Raw genomic sequence first — 21766 nt, 5'->3', positions numbered from 1 at the left:
GTGAAAATATGCTCAATGAAAAAAAAAACAGTCACAAAGGACCACATATCATGTGATTCTTACCTTATTAGCACATGTTAGATTACTGAAGCCATGTCCAGTAATTGTTATCAATTCATTTACTGTTCCAGTGGATGGAGTAATGTTGCTTATAGATGGTGAAAAACAACTTGAAAGCTCAAAGAGTAACCTGTTTGAATTTTTAACCCTGGAATTGTTCAGGCCACACAGGGGTTCCGTTGCTAGGCAGCCTGTCACAGAGCTTCCCCAGTGCAAATTCTCAGGTCCACCTTTAGATAAAAGATGGCTTGTAAGTCATGGATACTGTTCTAAAACAAGGATTATTTTTAAACTGTATTGCTCTTTATTTTGTTTATAGTGATTTCAATTCTTAAAAGTTGTTTTTTATTTTGTTAAGTGACAAGAGGGTCCCAGGCTCACAAAGGTATTAAAGAGTTGAATGCAGATGGTACGGGAAAGAGAGATGAGTCAGTTTGTCCCAGGCCATATCCCATGGGGAAAATAAAATATCACCTAACACTTTAATATATTTCCATGCATATACAGAGTGTCAGAACTCTTTCACATTACATCTCTTTTGAGGCATACAAAGATTCTGGGAGACTGGCAGGAAGACATTAACACAGTCATGTGACAGAATAAATTCCAGCTCTTGAGCCATCCGACCTATGGAAGGTCACATGGCTAATAAGAAGACAGAAGCAGGGTCAGACCCACCCATCTGCCTCCTACTCCAAGAGGGTCACCAAAACCCCGTGTCACCAGAGTAACAGTTTCCATCCTTAACCACCTTACCAGGAGCATATGTGGCTTCAGTGTGCCCCACAAACAGGTGCAGGGGAACATGCCTTGTTTCAGCTGGCAAGACGTTAATGACTCCTTGGAGAAAAATGGAGTGAGCCTCATCAACATAGCCACTGCTATAATAATGGACTCCAGGTGAGGTGAATTGGTAAGAAAATGAACCTGCCATAATAAAAGATTGTACATAATAAATACAGGCAATTAATGCATCTTTGAAAAGGGGTCAGAATTTGGAAATGATCAATTGAAGGCACATGTAGATGACAGATTTCTTATTTTTCATGTTGTGATATTACATTAGGAAAGGGTAAAGAAATGACTCACTGACTGTAAAAGGGCTATCCTGTATAATAAATTACATTCCAGAAAGAAAAGATTCTGCTTTAATTTTCTACAAAACCATAGCAACTGTGGCATAACTTGCCAGAATTTAAGGAAAAAATCATTATAGAATGAAAAATTTTAAGAAACTCATTTATTTTTTGTTCATGAGTAACCAGTTGTTACCTATGTATAACAAAACAGGTAATCTAAAAGGCACACTATTGTGAACTGTCATAGGAGAAATATTTGTTTTAAACTTGGTTCCAGGCCGGCGCCATGGCTCACTAGGCTAATCCTCCACCTAGAGGCGCCGGCACACCGGGTTCTAGTCCCCGCCAGGGCGCTGGATTCTGTCCCGGTTGCCCCCTTCCAGGCCAGCTCTCTGCTGTGGCCAGGGAGTGCAGTGGAGGATGACCCAAGTCCTTGGGTCCTGCACCCCATGGGAGACCAGGAGAAGCACCTGGCTCCTGCCAGCGGATTAGCGCGGTGCGCCGGCCGCAGTGCGCCGGCCGTGGTGGCCATTAGAGGGTGAACCAACGGCAAAGGAAGACCTTTCTCTCTGTCTCTCTCTCTCACTGTCCACTCTGCCTGTCAAAAAACAAAAAACAAAAACAAAAACAAAAAAAAAACAAAACAAAAAACCTGGTTCCAATCAACAGAAGTTCAACACTTCTACCAGAATGGTTTGTTTAAAGCATACTAGTATATTCTTATTTTCATTGTATTTTTCTGTTTCAATATATTTTTCAGTTGGTTGTTGATCATAGAATACACAAAGATGTTTCTAATATAACTCATTTTAATACATATAATGTAACTTGTTCACATTCACTTCTAACATTTCCACTATAGCCAACTAAACAACATAGTGTATTTTTGTATATTATTTATGTAAAAGGATTTTACAAACTCAAAAAGATATTTTTATTACATGTAGGAAAGACAGGCATAATCCAATATTCAACGAAATAGAAACATACCTGATGTAGATTTTTGTCTTCCATTTGTAAATCCTTTGCCATCATAAATTACACTTCCTGGACTGGAAACAGAGAAAACTCTATATCCTACTCCCCTAAGAAATGGGTGTGCTTGCCAATGCCATGTCACTGTATCTCCCACAGATATATTTAAGACCGATGGAGACCAGGCATAACCTGATCCATGCACTGGGAGTAAGAACACAACCATATTTTAGAAGAAAACAGGGAAAGGAGTTAAATTGAATAACTACCTTTGAAACATTACCTTTTTAATACACTCACTAATGAAACTAACTTTTTAATTAAAAGTTTATTACAAACATAATTTAAATACTTGACAAAATAAAGGAAGATTATGAGAAGATTGAAAATTAATCAGACAAATTGAGAAGTGATGATCCAGTGGCGATGCAAAAAGTGGAAATTTAATATGTAAGTTGTTCAGAAATATTACAAGAAGTGTTTTTAAAGGCTATGATTAATCATTCAGATATAAGAATTTTCCAAAGCATAAAGGAATGCAAAATATGTGTTATTTTAATTTGAATATTCATTTAGAAACCTATGACTAATAATAAACTACAGTAATCCAGGAAGTTCTGTACTGTAGCAAAACATGTCACATGGTAATTCCTGAACTTGGAAATTATAAGTTTAGCTTTCTAGACTCAAGTCTACCACTAAATCACTTGCTATGTGACCCCCTAGGTCAAATACCCCTGACAAGTTATAAAATAAATTAAAATACTTTTTTTCTGAATAGTTTTAAGTAAAAATAAATAAAATCATACTAATTACAGGGTAAATTGCATGCATTATTCATAATATATCAACGTTTGTTGATACCTGAATCTTCCCCACTATTGGTAATACTAAACACATTTCCCGTTGAATGAAGAATACATTTTATGACATTGTCTGATGATGATGTCACATTGCAAGGAAAGGGCCCTAGAAAGAATAAAGACAGAAGGAAAAAAATGCTTTCTTAAACCTTTTTAGGAATTATAGATAGGAAGCATCATTAGTAAATGACCAAGTCCCTATAAAACCCCTGTCTTAATTGTTAGGGTGTTTAGCATTTATTTTCTAGTAGTAAAATCATTTTCAAGTACTGATTGTTTTCTGAGCAAACCTTCCTCCCTTTTAGGGGTTCTCTTTACACATTAAATATATAATAGTTATTCACTGAAATCAAAAATAGTTATTCTTTATCACCTTAACAGACTTAACCTTTTTTTACACTAATAGGACAATAAAGCTTCCATAATCAAGATAATGTGTGTAATAACCCAGCACCTAGAGCATGTCCTTTAAAACAAGAAAATAATAGGCTTTGTGCCGAGAACAAAGCTCTTACCCAAGAGTACAGTGTTCTCAGCTGGTATCATGCTGAATCCAAAACCCAAGACCGTGATTTCAGTTCCACCATACACAGAGCCTTTCTGTGGAAACATGTTAGTCACTTCCAAAATATACTGTATGGAAGCATTTAACTTGTCTCTGAAAAAGAAAAATGAACAGAATCTTTAATGAGCTTCCTATGGATTTACATTGCTAAATTCTTGCAAGAGTAGGATACCTTAAGGGAGAAGAAATAATTGAATACATTATGTAATTAGACATTATTTTTTCTAGGCTAGATAATATGGTAATTATAACCTCAACTTTTTTGGATAGTACATGTTAACAATTTTTCCTTAATTATGAAAATTAGATTTCTGAAAATTTAATAGCAGAAGAATTTGAGTTGGAAGATCTTAAGATATTATGGAAAGATATGGTTATGATAAAAGAATAATAAAGTTACATGAAATACCTTAAAGTATATTTTAATAGAAAATAAAGGAGCAATTCTATCTATAAAAATGAAGAGCAATAGAATGCAGCACATTTTACATGTGAAAAATTTTATATAATTTGAATTTATCACTACATGTCTATTAGAAGCTTGTCTAAATTTCCCTTTTCATTGCTTCAGTGAGAGGGTTTGGACTTTATTTTGCTTTGTTACCAACAGTGTGCCTGCTAGAGGCCAAAAAAAGGTACAATGCTTTTCTGATCTAACAAGGAGTATTGACTCCCACATTCCAACTGCCATTCCAACTGCAGAGGCCAAGCTACTCCAGGGAGTCTCTTGGTTAACTATTATCTAACTTCCTAGCACAAATAAATGGTGTTTCTTCATCACCTAAATACACACTTTTGTCTGGTCTCAATTCTTACCATTCTATTGCGCAGTCAATGTACAAGCCAATAGCTTTTCTAGAACTGTTAGTTCATTTCCCATAGTCCTAAATTCTGTTTGCTGTTGCTCATGGTTCTTTACCTCCTGCAAAATTTCACTGCAGTCATCGCCCTTACACCCTGACATCAGCTTTATTTGCTGTTTTTGAATCCCTAAATTTGTTTCATTCTTTTCTATGTATCGTAAAACAAAAACTTCCTCATATGAAAACTAAAATATTTCTGTTTAAGTAAAAATTTGGAAGAAGAAACTACAGGTTTTCTCCACCCTCTCCATCAGATGGCCAATTCCTACCTGTTTCTTGGCTCCTTATCACCTGTTTGGGGAACCTTTCTCTGTTCCTTACAATCTGTAGCTCTTTCACTGCTATGGCATCTGGTATCTCTTATCCATAATCTTTTACACATTTATAATTAAGTTAATGATGTGATCCTCTGACATCCATCTCTCCAACAAAATTATGAGAATTATTAGTACAGGGAACAGGACCCTCTTATCTTCTACCATACACCCAGCATTGAGCAAGGCTCTGTCCTATGAAAACTGCTTGATAGAGAAAAAAAATCATGTGACTTATACAAAAATCTAATTGTCCAGAGAAAGTCACAATCTGATCTAAGTGGTGTTGGTCTCGAACTAAGTGTCACAATGCATTTTATGAGACAGTCATATGATCTTTAGCAAAAGAAAAAAAAAGATTTAGAAAGGTGGAGAAAGTAATTGGCATAATGATGATTATTAGCTTTCCTATCCCAGTTCTATTAAAATATGGAAGGTGTTCCCATCTCCATTAAGTTTATGTTCATTACCATACCTTGTTGATGCAAAACCCCAGTTTCTGACTTCTACTTGGATATCATGTTTTCCAGGAGACAACGGGGGCAAAAGGCATCTAATATCTGTGAAGTTCCAGTGAAGAACCAGGCAGGGTTTTCCTCCAACATAAACTGCCACTTTTTGTGTGAGTTCATTTCCGAAGTTATAACCTTTAATTGTTAAATTAACTTCTCCTATATTAAAAGAAAATGAAAGTTTTTCAAAAAGGTTTAACTTATTATCCAGTGTGAGATTTGCATATGAAATAAACCAGTTTATCTCTTATCTTTCATTGGACTTCAGAAATCCTAACACTTTAACTTTTCTCAGCAAAGAAAGAAAAAACAATGCAAGAGGTGATGTCTGCCAGGTAGAGATAAAATTCATGTGTTTCCCAAGGAAAAAAAAAAGATGACAAAGCACTTTTTTAAAAAAATAGAATACTATTTTATCCATATTGCACATGTTCAGAGAGAAATTAAAAATAGACTAAAATATGGTAGAAAAAGGAAAAACTTGTGGTTTCACTTTAAGAAACAAAATTATAGGAGAAATTGTGCTTCAAATGACTTTCTAAAAGTAGTTTTTATATGTATGTTAAGTGATCTTAGTGAAGAGTTTCTTACCTCGTATCGTCCGTACTTTTGGGCTAAAATCAGTTATAACTGGAGTCTGTAAACAATTATAACTGAAGGCATCCTTCTCCAGGGTTTGATATCCATTGGTAATAACTGAAATATCAACTATACCCTCAATTCTCTAAAAGAAGAGGAAAAAATACATGTTGATATATAGAAATTCAACAGCTGATCCTTACTACTTGTTGAATTCTCTATTCAGTGCAGGGTTCAGTTTGTGATTCTTAAGTAAATTGAAAATATGTCATTGTAAAAATTAAAAGAAAAATAAGAAAGCAAGGAAGAAGAATGATAGGAATGAGGGAAGGAATAAGGTGAGTGGAAAGTATCATTATATTCTTAAAACTGTATATATGAAGTACATGGAACTTGTTACTTTTATATACATTTAAAAAATGTAATTAAAAAGTTTTTAAAAACCTGCTGATTATTTTTTGTTCCAAAATCATGAATCTGAGTCAGTATCTGGGTATTTCAAAAACTGTAGTGTCAAATATGGATTACATATTTGAATGTTCAAGAAAAGTGTGCACATAGTCACAGGTTTCAAGTTCAATTTATAGGCATCTGTATTGCTGGACTTCTGATAGCTCCACAAGACAGTTGAGATGCTCTGGATAAGTGATCCTCTAAGTGATATTTTAACATGTTGTCTTAAAATAGACTCAAATATACTTTTTATTACTTTTCACTGGCAAATCACGTACTGTATCTTTTACTGACCTCGTTCTGAATCCAGGGCAAAGCAATTTGACCCCTAAGAAAACATTCGATGCTGCTACTGATTGACAACTATGCAACTCCCAAGTAGGAAAAACATTTTCCAGTCTTCTAGTATTTATTTAATGCATTCTCAGCGTTTGATTGAATGACACAATTTAAACAAAGTAAGCTTTAATCTATCATATCCCCCAGATTCTCATCCATATCACTCAGTCCAAGCACATTCAAATTTGTTTTTTGTAGGTTGCAACTACATAATATCCCCACTCAATCTGCTCCTAATTTTTTAATGTCTATGGCTTGTTTCATCACCTTTTTGCATACAATAAACGAATCAGAATCTTGGTTTTAACTTAAAGGGTATTATTTTAAATGATCATTTGTCCTAAGATATAATTTTCCATGAAGAATTTTACTTGTTATGGTCAACAAACTGAAACTTTAACAAACTTAAATTTTTTTTTTTACTCTGGTGATTTACCTGGTAAAGTCCCATCCGTCCTCATGGGTAAAGTCCCCATCCTTATTCTCTCTCCACTGTATTTTATCTTTATTCTGTATCTACCTCTATCCTTTTAAATAGAACACATTGTTTAATTAATATTGGTTTATATGTGTTTGACTTCTTTCATTATTGGAAGTATCCACAATGTGGTAATAATATTTTATCTTTGTTATCAGGAATATGCTGAAGATATGATTTTTAAAGAGCATAACGGAATCTCTACACATTATAGGTAAATATTCCTCTGTTTAACTTTCTACAAAAGTGTTCACTAATTAAGATTTCAGATGTAAGGGGAAATGACTGAAATCAGAGGTCTTACTTTTGGTGTTCTGCAGATTATCCTATTTACATCCCCTTCAATCACATCGCAGGTTCCATTTCCAACTAACACTGTTGAATTTTCATGAAACCCAGATCCAGATAGAGTCAGTAGAGTACCACCTTCATGAAAGAAACCAAACAAAATCAAAACAGATCTACTATAACAAAAAGAAACTCTGGCAACATTTAGTTCTTCATTTAAGAATCGTCCCATAATCTAAGAGATTGACTGGCAAGTAGTCGAAGGCCCAGACAGGGGCTATGTATTGTCGCCATGACAATTCCCAGCCTGAGCTCCAAAGCAGGCAAACATGAAGAACCTATGCTAAGCGATTTAATAAAATAACAGATTTGCAAACCCACTTTTGCTCTGGGGCATAATTAGCAGCAACTGCTATTTCTTACAGTGCCGCCTTTATCCTCAAGAAAATTATGCTGTTTCTATTCATTCAACTATGCTATGGGTGGATAAAGGGAGTGAATTAGTACTCTCACCATATCTCAAATTTTCATACTTCTAAGTAAAAAGAAAACTAAGAGAAAAGCTCGGTAAAATAAGAATGCACCTAGAAGATCAAAACCAAAACACAAAATCCAAAATTAAGCAGGAGAGGAAACAAACAAAAACATGCATGAATTGAGACAAAACAGGAGAAACTTCACATCAGCCCTCCCTACCCCGATTTGTTCCCAGAACTTTTTCTGGGTCAAGTAGCTCCACTGAGACTGTGGCTACAAATGGAGCAGCTGGTAAGCAGAATAATAACTAATAAATCTTATCTTGACATAATTGATGAGCTTGTTATAGAAACATGCGATAATTGATGATATTAATTCAATAACCTAAGATGTAAGTATAAGCAGTCACCCTGACTTGTGCTTCCTAAGGAACAAAAGGATTAGTCAGCCATTTAATCACTGCACCTTCTAAAAGGAGTCTCTTTTGTTCAACGGGAGAGAGCTCTGCATTCCTCTCCTTTCACCCTGTGCTAGACACAGTGCAGTGAAGGAGAGAAAACATGCCATGTTCTCTGTTTAGAACTATCGATTCTTACCTGCTAGGCTTCCAGAATCAGGCCAGATGTGTGAGACCTGACTCTGGTAGATGAAGTGGAACGCCTCACCACCCACGTTGTGTGCTAGTCCAACATCAGCTACGGACACAGCAATGGGCATCTGACCAGCGCTACCATTCAGAATTTTGCACTTGATCTCATTTTCTTTTGATTAGAAAATAAGAAAACAAATGGTTTCTTGAGATAAAATCATTATAGTGAAATTTCTAAATGTTAATATTGATCTTCATTTTAGATCCCAAAGATATGTCTAAAGAAAACTACTCCTATATCAGTATGGAAGGGAGATCTTGATCTTTACAAATTACTTAATGCTGTGAATCAGAAACCCCTGAAAAACAAGTCAGCTACTAATGAAAAGCAAAGCAAGCAATTTGCTCCCGGTCCTGCTCTGGCAAAAATGAACTTTTGTCAGGCCAGTGTTGTGGCACAGGGAGTTAAGCCACCCATATCAGAATCAGTTACGCATCCCATATCAGAATGCTGGTTCAAGTCCCGGCAGCTCAGCTTCTGATCCAGCTTCTTGCTAATGAGCCTTGGAAAGCAGCAGAAGATGGTCCAAGTTCTTGGGCCCTGCCATCCACATGGGAGACTCAGATGATACTCTGGACTCCTGGCTTCAGCCTGAACCAGCCCTGGCCTTTGCGGGCATCAGGAGAGTGAACCAGTGGATGGAAGATCTCTTTCTTTCTCTCTCTCAGACTGAACTGTCATTCTGCCTTTCAAATAAATAAATCTAAATAAACCACAAATAAACAGCAGCAGCACCACCACCAACAACAAAAAACACAGTAAAATGGTAACTGCTATTATAAAAAAGGGGGCTACTAACCTAATTTTTAAAATCCTATGTCATGAAGAAAAGTGATAAAAAACTAAATGAAAACATTTTCTTATTTTATTTAGAACAATCTATATGCACTGATATTTTAGGGGTAATATTGACTATTAGTTCTCAAGAATACATAGAATATAAGCTTAAAACAATGGAAATGGTTTGGTAAATGGATTTGCTTAAATTTGGTGAATGGATTTGCTACTTAAATTTACTTTGGTAAATTAAATTTGCTTAAATTTGGTAAATGGATTTGTTACTTAAATAAAGGAAGATAGCTATGATTATCAAAGATAAATTTTAGGAAAATAGATAACAATTAAGTCCTTATCTCAAGTGGTAGAAAATATGGTTCATCGGGGGCTGGCGCCATGGCTCACTTGGTTAATCCTCTGCCTGTGGCGCCGGCATCCCATATAGGTGCCGGGTTCCAGTCCTGGTTGCTCCTCTTCCAGTCCAGCTCTCTGCTGTGACCCGGGAGGGCAGTGGAGGATGGCCCAAGTGCTTGGGCCCTGCACCCGCATGGGAGACCGGGAAGAGGCACCTGGCTCCTGGCTTTGGATTGGCACAGTGTCGGCCATGGAGGCCATTTGGGGAGTGAACCAACGGAAGGAAGACCTCTCTCTCCCTCTCTCACTGTCTATAACTCTACCTGTCAAATAAAAAAAATGTTATAAAAAAAAAGAAAATATGGTTCATCTTTAAGTTCTACAGGAATGGTGAGAATTTCTTTTAAACCAGGAGTCAGGGAATAAGGTCACCTCTTGTTGAAGCACTATCCTGGCTTTGTCAAAGCACAAGCAAAGGGGACCATGGAACACTAGAGCCCGGGTGTGTTCCAGAGACACAGCCACACAAGCAAGCTTTCATTTAAGCATGTGAGGAAAGGGAAAAATAGAACAAAAATCAACTATTAGGGGACAAAGACATCGTACACAGCAAAATCATTCCTCTCTGGCCATGTTCAGTGATTCAAAAGATAAGGCACTATCCAGAGTAGGTGGACAATTTCATGACCTTATAAGGTAATTGGCAAGAAAATCATAATTGTATTATGGTTGCTTGATTCTGCTTTCTGTTAGATGGGAACAACATATTTAATAATTTTAAAAAGGACCTACCATCCACAGAAAGAAGAGAGCAAGCCACTGGTCCAACTGAGACTGACACAGCTGAGCTAGGAGAAAATCCAGAGCCTGCTATGGTTAGAATTGTGCCTTCTTCATAGGATCCTGAAAATGACAAATTTCAATTATATAAAATGATAAAAATAGAATATTGTGAAATCTGATATTTCTCAAGCAAAAATAAGACTATTTTCTAAATGATATAAACTGTAATCCTATAAACAAGCAGGGGATAAAACATATACTTATGTGGAAATGGTATTCGTTTCCATTGATTTATGACATATTGCTGCATAATTTGAACCCATGTATTGACAAAGATTAGTGGGAAGAATTAGTTGACTGAAAGTATATGATAAGGTAAGGAAATGAAAATTATTCTTATGATAGAGAAATTAAGCAGATATCTCCATATAATTCTGGCTGACTTACCATCGCAAGCTCATGAGAAAAGAATAGACTGTACCACAATGGTATAGCTACTTCCCATTTGAAAAGAAAATAAGATTCCTCTTCACAAGTGATTCTCTCTCAAAAGCTTTCCTTCAGTTTCGGAAGCAGTATGTTTTTCTAAAATAATGCTTTTTATCTGATAATATTTTTTGCTATGTAAAACTTTTTTCTTAGTTGGTGAGTAGTGTAACTGCTTTAAAATTATTATTAGAGTTTCCATTTTGCTAGTTATCTTCCACTCTGTATCCCAAGTTAAAAAGTAGGTTACCTTGAGAAGGGCTTGAGGCCAAGACCAGGGGAGTAGCTATAGGATCCCATGTAAACCCACAGTCACCTGAGCACTTAGCTGGAATTCCATTGACATAGACTTCAACCTGCAAATAAACACACGGAGCTGTACTGAACATGGAGACAGGCGCTACCTGATTTAGTAGACTATGCACAGGATTTAGGAAAAGCAATAAATATATTTTGCTTGTTTATCTACAAAAATTAATCTGTTTATGTATTTGTTTCTACTTCAACGTGTATTCATTCATTCATTCATCAAACATGACCAATATGTGTCTGGAACACTTGTGAAAGTTAGCAATATAGGAAAACATCATAAAAAAAAAAAGCAGATGACATCTCTGCTCTGCCGCAAGTTGTACTCTAGCAGCGGCAGAATAGAGGGTTGCCCCTCTTCCAGGCCAGCTCTCTGCTGTGGCCCAGGAGTGCAGTGGAGGATGGCCCAGGTGCTTGGGCCCTGCACCCCATGGGAGACCGGGAAAAGCACCTGGCTCCTGGCTCCTGCCATCGGATCAGCGCGGTGTGCCGGCCGCAGTGCGCCGGCCGCGGCGGCCATTGGAGGGTGAACCAACGGCAAAAAAAGGAAGACCTTTCTCTCTGACTCTCTCTCTCACTGTCCACTCTGCCTGTCAAAAAAAAAAAAAAAAAAAAAAAAAAAAAAAAAAAAAAAACCATAAAATTATGAATAAAAAAATAAATGCCTATTATTCTTGGAATTTAATAGTACTATGAAGAGCAATTAAATTTGCTATTAGGAGGGTCACTTAAAATCTTTATACTTCAGGGCCAGCGCTGTGGCACAGAGGGTTAAAGCCCTCGCCTGGGGTGCTCACATGGGAAGTGGGCGCCAGTTCTGGTCCCGGCTGCTTCTCTTCCGATCTGGCTCTCTACTGTGGCCTGGGAAAGCAATGGAGGATGGCTCAAGTCCTTGGGCCCCTGAGCCTGCATGAGAGACCCGTAGGAAGCTCCTGGCTACTGCCTTCAGGTCTGCGCAACTCCAGCCATTGCGGCCATCTGGGGAGTGAACCAGCAGATGGAGGACCTCTCTCTCTCTGTCTCTACCTCTCTCTGTAACTCTGTCTTTCAAATAAATGAAATAAATCTTTATTAAAAATCTTTACACTTTAATTTTCCCATCATTAAACCTGCAACCTAAAAGTTACTCCACAGAATTACTATAAGATAAAAGAACAGATTTCTCAAATTCTGGCGGTAGTCAAGCTTAAAAACCCATTATTTTATAAGGAAGATAATTTTTCCTGGAAGTCACAAAATAATATTATTCAGTTAGATAACTGCTAATACAAAGATTCACATACAAATGGAAAAGTCAAATCTCCTATTTTAAACTGGCTATACATTTAAAATTATATTAAACATCATGAGAAAGATTCCAGAAATACCTGAGGCTGTTGATTGGGTGTACGAAGTAGGTCTCCAAGTATGCGTTGTCTGAATAAGCCACCATCTTTTATCTTTGTAACTGTCATGTTAGCTTTTTCTCCAATTATGTTGGAATCATTAATCTATTTTTACACAAAAATATTTTATTACAAAGGCTATGATAAATATGAACATACTTGTTTTTTACATTTAAACATGAGTGAAAGTGAATAAAAGCCAACGAATGTTAAAAAACAAAATTTAGCTTTTTGAAAAATGTCTCTTTAAGACTGACCATATGGGGCTAGCATAGCAGTATAGTGGGTAAAGCCACTGCCTGTGACACCAGCATCCCATATGGGTGCCAGTTCGGGTCCTGGCTGCTCTACTTCTATCCAGCTCTCTGCTAATTGCCTGGGAAAGCAGTGGAAAATGCCAAAGTGCTTGGGCCCCTGCACCCACGTGGGAAACCCCAAAGAAGCTTCCAGTTCCTTGCTTCAGATGGTCCCAGCTCCAGCTATTGTGGCTATTTGGGGAGTGATCCAACGAATGAAAGATCTCTCTCTCTCTCTCTCTCTGCAACACTGCTTTTCAAATAAATCTTTTTTTTAAAAAAAAAAAAAGCTTGAATATAAGCTATTCAGAAAAAATACTGACCATTGTATTATTATATGTAGCCAGCCCAGTGGGTATTTTCAAAGTGCATACTGGGAGGCCGTTGCCGCGGCTCACTAGGCGAATCCTCCACCTAGCAGCGCCGGCACACCGGGTTCTAATTCCGGTCGGGGCGCCAGATTCTGTCCCGGTTGCCCCTCTTCCAGGCCAGCTCTCTGCTGTGGCCCGGGAGTGCAGTGGAGGATGGCCCAAGTCCTTGGGCCCTGCACTCCATGGGAGACCAGGAGAAGCACCTGGCTCCTGCCTTTGGAACAGCGCGGTGCACCGGCCGCAGCACGCCAGCCGCGGTGGCCATTGGAGGGTGAACCAACGGCAAAGGAAGACCTTTCTCTCTGTCTCTCTCTCTCCCTGTCCACTCTGCCTGTCAAAAAATAAATAAATAAAATAAAATAAAACAACCCTCTAGAGATTGCTTTTGTGTTACCATTTTGTACATCGATACAGTCTTGCATTCTACGTCTATATACTTGCTTTTTTGTTTCTTAGTTCCCTAGCTTTACCTCCCCTCCCTTCTCCCCACAGTGGTTTCATTAACCAAGTTCTGGTTTTTTTTTTTTTTTCCCACCTTCTGTCATGGACACCTTTCCAGGTGAATATATGTGGGTCCTCTTATAGTCGTATGTACTTATATAAAGTTATATTATTTAGCTATGGTAACTATTTTTGTACCTACATCATTTCACATTTGTATTATTGTTTCAGTAGGATTGAGTTATATGAGATTGCTGAATCTTATGCATCTATATCCATATATTACTAAGTTATCTTCCCAAAAGATTATACTAATTACATTCTCACCATCACTGCATAGGACAGACTGTTTCCGCACATGCTCATTCTCACTAGAAAGTATCATCTTTTTAGTGACAACCTGAGCCCCTAATCTCTTCTAGACTGCTCTCTTTCACAGACGGGAGTCTGACTCTCCTCACCAACTCTTTCCCACAGTCTATCTAAACAAATGTAACCAGGTGAGAGCTTAAGGTGTGACTCCCTCTTGAACTTGAAAAGTTCATCTTTAAAAGCACTAAGTATCCAAGGTGACAGAACGCAGTTCTGCCAGTAGACTTGCAAACAGTGAGGCTGATCCTCCTTGACCTTTTGGTAAACCACACCCGGATCTGGTTCTGATACTGGTCCTGCCTGTGCTCCTCCTGCCCATCAAGGGTCTCTAACATATATTTTCCTGGACTTTTTCCAGATGGGATAGAAACTAGAGTACTGGCGGTTGTTCCATGAAAGGGAGTACCTGGTCAACCTAATGCATAACAGTCTTCAATTTACTTTTAGAAATTCTTATCATTGTGTATGTATAATTTTATATGTAAAAAAAATTCTTATCAGTGTATCATTGGCATTTGTAAAATATACACAGTCTCCAATTCTTTTTAGAATGAGGCAAGGTGCAAATAAGCAAACACCATATAGAAGAAAATAGAAGCCAAGCCAAACAAGCGAACCTGTAGAAGATTCTGCTTTCCACATGCGCTTTTCCACTTGATATTCCAGGAATATCCAGCACAGGTCCCCTCTCGGGTAACTGAGACTCGTCCCATTTCTTCCAGATGCTGGAGAGCAAACTGCAAATCTGCAGCTGACACAGCAGCAGGGAGGCCTGTACTCACAGAAGGATAGCAGAGAGCAGGAATCATACATTTCACAGACCAACTTCATCTTCAAAACATGTGAACGCCCACAGGAAAGTATATGGTCGCTTGGAAATCGCGTGTCCTCCTCCAATGCAGTGAAAGTGAATTTTGTGTCTTTCTGATACCATAGAGTTATATGAATATGTTTTGTGGAAACAAAATTATATGAGTGATGTTATCTCAAACTATGGCTTTCACTCAGTAATTTTTAATATCAATTCACTTTATAGATAGCCTATGTCATAGATATAAAATAGAAACAAACTTTAGGAAATGAAGCCTGATACATCCAGTGAGATAGTGGAGAAAATATGAAAATGTCATTTGTCCTGGATAATTAGCTTTTATTACTGACATAATCTCAATGACATAAAATTATGTAGAGAAACACTCATAGAAAGAAGTGTACCAAAATATTATGATTATCGAGATCAGCATTGTGAACAGCACTTATAATTTTAAAAATTCTCAGAGTTATATTTTGAAAAGTAAAAATAAATACAAAAAGTTGTTTTAACAATACATTTTGTTAATCCAATTATTTTCAAAATTTTATTATCTCAACATGTGGTACTCATCAAATTTCAAGTGTTCAGTCCCTACATGTGATGCATGGCCACCACGTTGAATAATACAGGTTTCAATGATTCAATTAAAGTTATCTTTAAAAATAATACTCTAATTCCCAATTATTATATTTTAATATTATCATTATTATTTCTATCATAATAATGAATGTTATTCCAAAACTTACAAATATTATATAAGTATATAACTTATGAAAGTAATAATTTCAACTACCTTCAGGAAAAATGAGTGTTGAGTTTGTCATATATTTTTATAGACTTTTTCCTAATTTTTAAATATAAATAATCATTACTAATAATGTTGGTTTTAGTTGAATGAATTATTTTCTAATATATTAAAAAGAAAGTCTGAAACAAACACATTATGACTTATTAAATGGTCATAACATGGCATATATTAAAATATATTCACCTGTGTGACTAGACATTTGAATATAAAATATCAGTAAGTAATCATTCTCAAGTGAAATTACACTTAGCATTTTATACTACTGTACATATGTGTGTATAACAGTATTCTTGACATTTTTCATATACCTTTGAGAATTTGTCCATAAGCTTGAATGTCAAAGCTGCCACTTATAGGTGGAGATGCTTCTTGAATTCTTTGAATACGAATCTTTGACTCTCCTGGCCAATTATTTCCTCTGTAAACAGACTCATTCTCTGTCTCATTTGAGATTATCTAATTTACAAAATAGATATTGGTAAGATGATTAAACTTAAGAATGGATAAGATGATTTCTATTTCACCATGGTACAATCCTGTGACATGACATAAATGAACCTAATATATTCAGGATTCTTCAGAATATTAAGGAGAGTCACATAAATCAATACAAGCCATGCCCATAGAGCTGCAACAATGGGGCCAAAGTCAACTCAGTCATCTGTGTAGCAATCAGCTGGAACCGCAGAAATACCTCATTAATTCAGAATGTACCCTCCATCACTCAAGGAGCAAATATTTATCAAGCAAGTATTCTATTCAAGGCACAGAGATAATCACTGTGGGGAATCAAAGAAGCATGAAACACAACCTCAGCTATCATAAAACTAAAGATTTTTTTGAGAAATAATAAATGGAGACCTGAAGCTGGACCAACAAGAAAAGGAAGCGTATGGTCAATCAAGTGATTGGCCTAGACTCCAGAAGGGCTTGTTTAATTTTAAGTGCCAATCAATTGACAGAAGTAATACACACTATAGAAATTTATACATGTAACTCCAACCCTGAAACTGGCTTTCTTCTGCTCTGGTCTCTCAAAGTTTTCTGTTAACCTCATAGAACTGAAAATGATAAACCCTCTAGCACACAGAATGGGAAAGCACAAGCGTCAAAAGATATATGCAAGGATGTTCATTGCAACTTTATTCATAATAGCTCCAAACTGGAAATAATACAAAAGTTCATCAGGAGAATGGATAAATCTTGGCATACTCAAACTGTAGCACACTTTATATAACAGAAAAGAACAAACTACAGCTACATGCAACAACATGAATCACACAATATTGAATAAAAGAAGCAAAATGAAAGAGTATATACTGCATGATTTCATTGTTACAAAGTTTAAAAACAGGCAAAGCTAATGACGGAAAAAAGTCAAAATAGTGGTTGTCTGAAGGAGAGAGATGAGCAATCAGTCTAATGTCAAAGAGGAGCCCTAGCTAAGGATTTGGGTTTTGGTGCCCTCTCTGGGACACTAATGATTTTCTTCATCTTGATCTGGGTTGTGAACACATAGTGTATTTACCTTGTAAAAATTCATTGAATTCAGAAAGTCTGCAGAATACAAGATCAACACACAAAAATCAATCACATCTCTATAACAAATTAAAACCATAAGACCATTTACAATTGCTTCAAACGAAAGGAAATACATATAAGCCCAACAAAACACATGTTGGAGCTGATCTAAAAACTACAAAATGCTGGTAAAAGTAATCAGAGAAGACCTAAATATATTGATAAAATAAAGTATAAGAAGAGATAAATAAATGGAGGGGCATCCTGTGTTTATGGATTGAAGACTCATATGATTAAAAAATGCTAATTACCTCCAAAACAATCTGTAGTTTTAATGTAATTATTATCAAAATTGCAGGAAGATATTTTGTAGGCTAAGCATATTTTACATTTTTAATGGAAAAACACAGAGCCTATTATAGCTAAAGCAATTTTGAAACAGAAAAAAGAGGACCCACTCTATGAAATATTAATTATGCTAACCATATGTATAGCTACAGTCAGCAGTACAATGTAGTACTGGTAGAAGGTCTGACATGTGAAGCAATGGAGCAGAATAGATAACCCAGAAATACATCCATACAAATATGCTCAACTGAATTTTTTACAAAGAGATAAAAAGGTAAATGAATAGAGGGAAGATAATCTTTTCAATTGCTTTAGCAATTGAAGCCATAGGAAAACATATAAACCTTGACCTCAAACCAAATCTTTTAAGAAATTAACTCAAGATAGATTATGACTTTAAATATATATAATTTACATATAATATATATAATATATTAAAATATATAAAATATATAATATATATAATTTAACAAAACTTTTTAGAAAAAATCCTTAGGACCTAGGGCTAAGCAAAGTGTGCTTTCACTTGGAACCAAAAGCACTATTTATAAAGCAAAAAAAATTTTGGTAAATTGGATTTCATAAAAATTAATATTTTCTCTGAAAAAGACCTTGTAAAGAAAAAGAAGCAAGCTACAGTCTGGAGACAATATTTAAAAGCCATATGTCTGACAAAAGACTTATGTTTATAATATGTAAAGGACTTTTAAAACTCAATAATGAGAAATAACCCAAATTAGAAAATGAGCAGAAGATATGAACACACATTTCAAAGAATATGTAGACAGTAAATATGTCTATTAAATGATGCTCAACATCATTAGCCATTAGGGAACATAAAGTCATAAAGCCAAAGTGTGCTACCACTATATACCCTATCAGAATGACTGAAAGAGAAAAATAGTGATAATACCAAGTGCTGGAAAATTGGTACAGAAATTCATTCATTCATACATTGTTGTAAGAATGTAAAATGGTACAGCATTATGGAAAGGAATATGGTAGTTTCTTAAAAAAATGATATCCATGCTTACCATAATGAACTTACAATTTCAGTTTTGTCATTTAATGCAAAGAAATGAAAATTTTTCCTTTTTACCAAAGTCTACATTGGTGAAGATTTATAGAAGCTTTATTCATGATAGCCCAAACCAGAGAACAACCCAAATGTCCTTCAGTTGGTAGGTGGTTTGCTGGCATACTCATACCATTATGTTTGTTGGTGTATCCATACCATTAAATACTATTCAGCAGTCGAAACGAATTAATTATTAATGTACATAATGATATGAATGAATATCAAAGGAATTATGCTGATAAAAAGTCTCAAAAGGTTACATGCAGATATAAATTTATATGGTTTGGATACATTTATATATATATACACACATATATATATACACATTGTTAAAATGTGTGTGTGTGTATATATATATATATATACACATTGTTAAAATGACAAAACTACAGAGACAGAATAGATTAGCAACTGTCAGATGTGAAGCAGTAAGAGGGATGGAAGTAGAGAAAGTGGCTGCAGAAGCTATGACTGTAGAAGAGTAGCACAAGGGATATTGATGAAACTTGGTGGTCAGAGGAATCCACATATGAGATTAAATTGTATAAGAACTACACACACACACACACACACACACACACACAATGAATGCTTGCAAAACTGGTAAAATCTGGGGTGATGTTGTGCCATAGCGAGTAAAGCTGTCATCTGCAATGCCGGCATCCCATATGAGCTCCAGTTCAAGTCTTGGCTGCTTCACTTCTGATCCACCTGCTTCCTAACGGCCTGGGAGTGCAGCAGATGATGGCACAAGTGTTTAGGCCCCTGCCGCCCATGTGGGAGACCCATATGAAGCTCCTGTCTCCTGGCTTCTACCTGATCCAGCTCCAGCCATCGTGTTCAACTGGGGAGTGAACCAGTGGATGAAGATATTACCCTTTCCCTCCCTCCCTCCCTCCCTCTCTCTGACACACACACACACACACACACACACACACACACACACATTCTCTCTATCTCTCCTCTCTCTATGTAACTCTGTAACTCTGACTTTCAAATAAATGAATAAATGTTTAAAAAACACTGGTAAAATCTGAGTAAGGTCAATAGATTGTATCAGTATCGACGTTCTGGGTATGAGTTCAAGAAGTTACCATTGAAGAAAAATGAATGAAGCATATGGGAATATTTGTATTATTTCTCACAACTGCAAATGAATTTATAATCATCTCAAGTTAAAGTTTTAAAACAACTCATTGGTCTATAAATTTAACAAATGTACATGAGAGGTTTCTGTGACTTGAATTTTTAAAAAAGGAACACAAAAATATGCCTTACATTTTTCAACTAATAATTGGATAAGTAATATAATGGGATAAAATTTCCAATTTAACCTTGGATAAATAACTAAAGCTAGAGGTTACAATTATCAATTATTAGTTTAATGAGAAATCTTGAAAAGTGTGAGACTCAGGACACCAAGTCCTGAGTTAGTTATCATATTTTGTAACAGAGCTAAGAGTAAATGACTGGAAAAAATTTACAAGATAGAAAGACCAGAACATTGGACCAGGAAGCGATAAAGGCAATTTTTAAAATACTTACAGGTTTTCACTGTTTCTAATCATAAAGTTATTTAGTTAGCAAAAAGTTCTTTGTGAAACTCTCATTACAATGGTGAGTTATTATTTAACCTTTAATCCAGAGCCTTTTATACTTGCTTTTGATTTATTACAGGAAATCATATCAACTGTATATTTTCATGAAAAATTAACTTTTAAAATTATCACATTTATACCATATAGATAATAAGAAGTATAAAAACTGTCCATATTATTTTGAAATTATACAAGATCATCTCTTTCCTCCTTATAAAAATTTTGATAAAAGAAAAATTTAATGGTATTTACATTAGAAACTATTTAAAAACATAATGCAGAATCTCATCTTTTAATCATCTCTGCTCAAGTACCTTTTTTGGAAGAGTCAGAAACTTGTAGGTCAACAGAAAAAGTCTCTTCCATCTGACTCCCTTTGCTTCTTGGAAGTGTTTCCCCTATCTTTTCTCCCATAGGTCTGTTTTCTGAAGAACTTTCTAAAACTTTAAATCAATTTCCAAGTTTGACAAGTTTCTAAAACTCCATTTATCCTTAAAATAATTTCTTATTTAATAAAAGAGAATCTATATGTCAGTCACTTTTTAAAAAAATAAAAAGAAACCTTGCTACATAAAAATAATGCTCAATAACTTGAAAATAGTAACTTGCAAGGTTCTAGGCTTACCTGCCCAAAGCTCACAGCCATCAAGGGTATATCATAACTACAATTATATGAAGTCATGGTAACAGAATATTGACTTGTCATAGTTGATCCATTCACTTTGATTTGATTCACCTGGAAGTGCTTGAAAAATATGCCTTTATTTGCTAATGCTGGAAGTCTTCTTTTTGGCATTTCTAAAGAATATAAATACACACAGTAAATTAGAGACAAAAATGCAGTTTTCTGTCGCTTAAGTTTCTTTTGACATATGAGCCTCTTTAGGTAAAATCAAATGTTTAAAAGTCACCAATCTAGGCTTCTGTGGGCCAGTCAGCTTTGCTCTGAACTAGGTTCCCTGAAAGTGATGCTCACTAGGATATCTACGTCACAAGGGCAGGATGAGTTGCCTTGCTTACTTCTCAGTTCCTAGTACTTGACATGGTACTTGCCACATAGTAGATGTCAAGTGAATATTATTTAATACAGTACAGCATTTATCCTGCATCATTCATCTTATACAAGTGTTCCACCAATCCTAATGTAGGTCTAGTGACTCTAGACTCAAAAGGAGCAACACGAAGTAGTTACATTCCATTTGTTGAATCTTCACCTTGCACTTGAAAACAGTTCCAAAGGCAATGATTCCAACATCCCTTTCAAAATTGAGAAAAGACAATTCTTATGATGGATTTTTAAAGTGAAATTGACTTTTTAAAACACTATAGAGCTTAATTTTTATTATTTTATTATTATATATATATATAGATGAGTCTGTTAACATAACTAGAAAAACAATGCTAAGACTGCCAAACATTAAGTCTTCACTTACACCATTATTAATTATCACCCCTACATCCAATATTCCTCGAAAGATGTCAATGTCAGTACTTGCATTTTAGGAGTGGAATTCCCTCTTAATGGTTTGT

At 35.8% G+C, this 21766-nt stretch overlaps 1 protein-coding gene across 3 annotated transcripts in view; it reads right to left on the bottom strand.

The window, feature by feature from the left end:
* Positions 1-21766, bottom strand: part of PKHD1L1 (PKHD1 like 1) — a 196712-nt gene that overhangs the window by 121448 nt on the left and 53498 nt on the right. For all 3 annotated transcript variants that reach the window (XM_070075409.1, XM_051843973.2, XM_070075410.1), the window contains exons 23-37: positions 20862-21034; positions 16000-16147; positions 14687-14841; positions 12572-12694; positions 11146-11251; positions 10419-10529; positions 8442-8606; positions 7385-7506; positions 5823-5955; positions 5195-5390; positions 3493-3635; positions 2979-3083; positions 2130-2318; positions 817-987; positions 64-290 (exon numbers count right to left, since the gene is read on the bottom strand). In XM_070075409.1, the coding sequence (XP_069931510.1) occupies positions 64-290; positions 817-987; positions 2130-2318; positions 2979-3083; positions 3493-3635; positions 5195-5390; positions 5823-5955; positions 7385-7506; positions 8442-8606; positions 10419-10529; positions 11146-11251; positions 12572-12694; positions 14687-14841; positions 16000-16147; positions 20862-21034 (2267 nt within the window). The remainder of the gene's footprint in view (positions 1-63; positions 291-816; positions 988-2129; positions 2319-2978; positions 3084-3492; positions 3636-5194; positions 5391-5822; positions 5956-7384; positions 7507-8441; positions 8607-10418; positions 10530-11145; positions 11252-12571; positions 12695-14686; positions 14842-15999; positions 16148-20861; positions 21035-21766) is intronic.

The sequence above is a fragment of the Oryctolagus cuniculus genome, chromosome 6 (assembly GCF_964237555.1).
Source record: "Oryctolagus cuniculus chromosome 6, mOryCun1.1, whole genome shotgun sequence".
Taxonomy (NCBI): domain Eukaryota; kingdom Metazoa; phylum Chordata; class Mammalia; order Lagomorpha; family Leporidae; genus Oryctolagus; species Oryctolagus cuniculus.
Note: the sequence above shows the minus strand (reverse complement) of the source record. Positions and strands in the feature narration are given on the sequence as shown.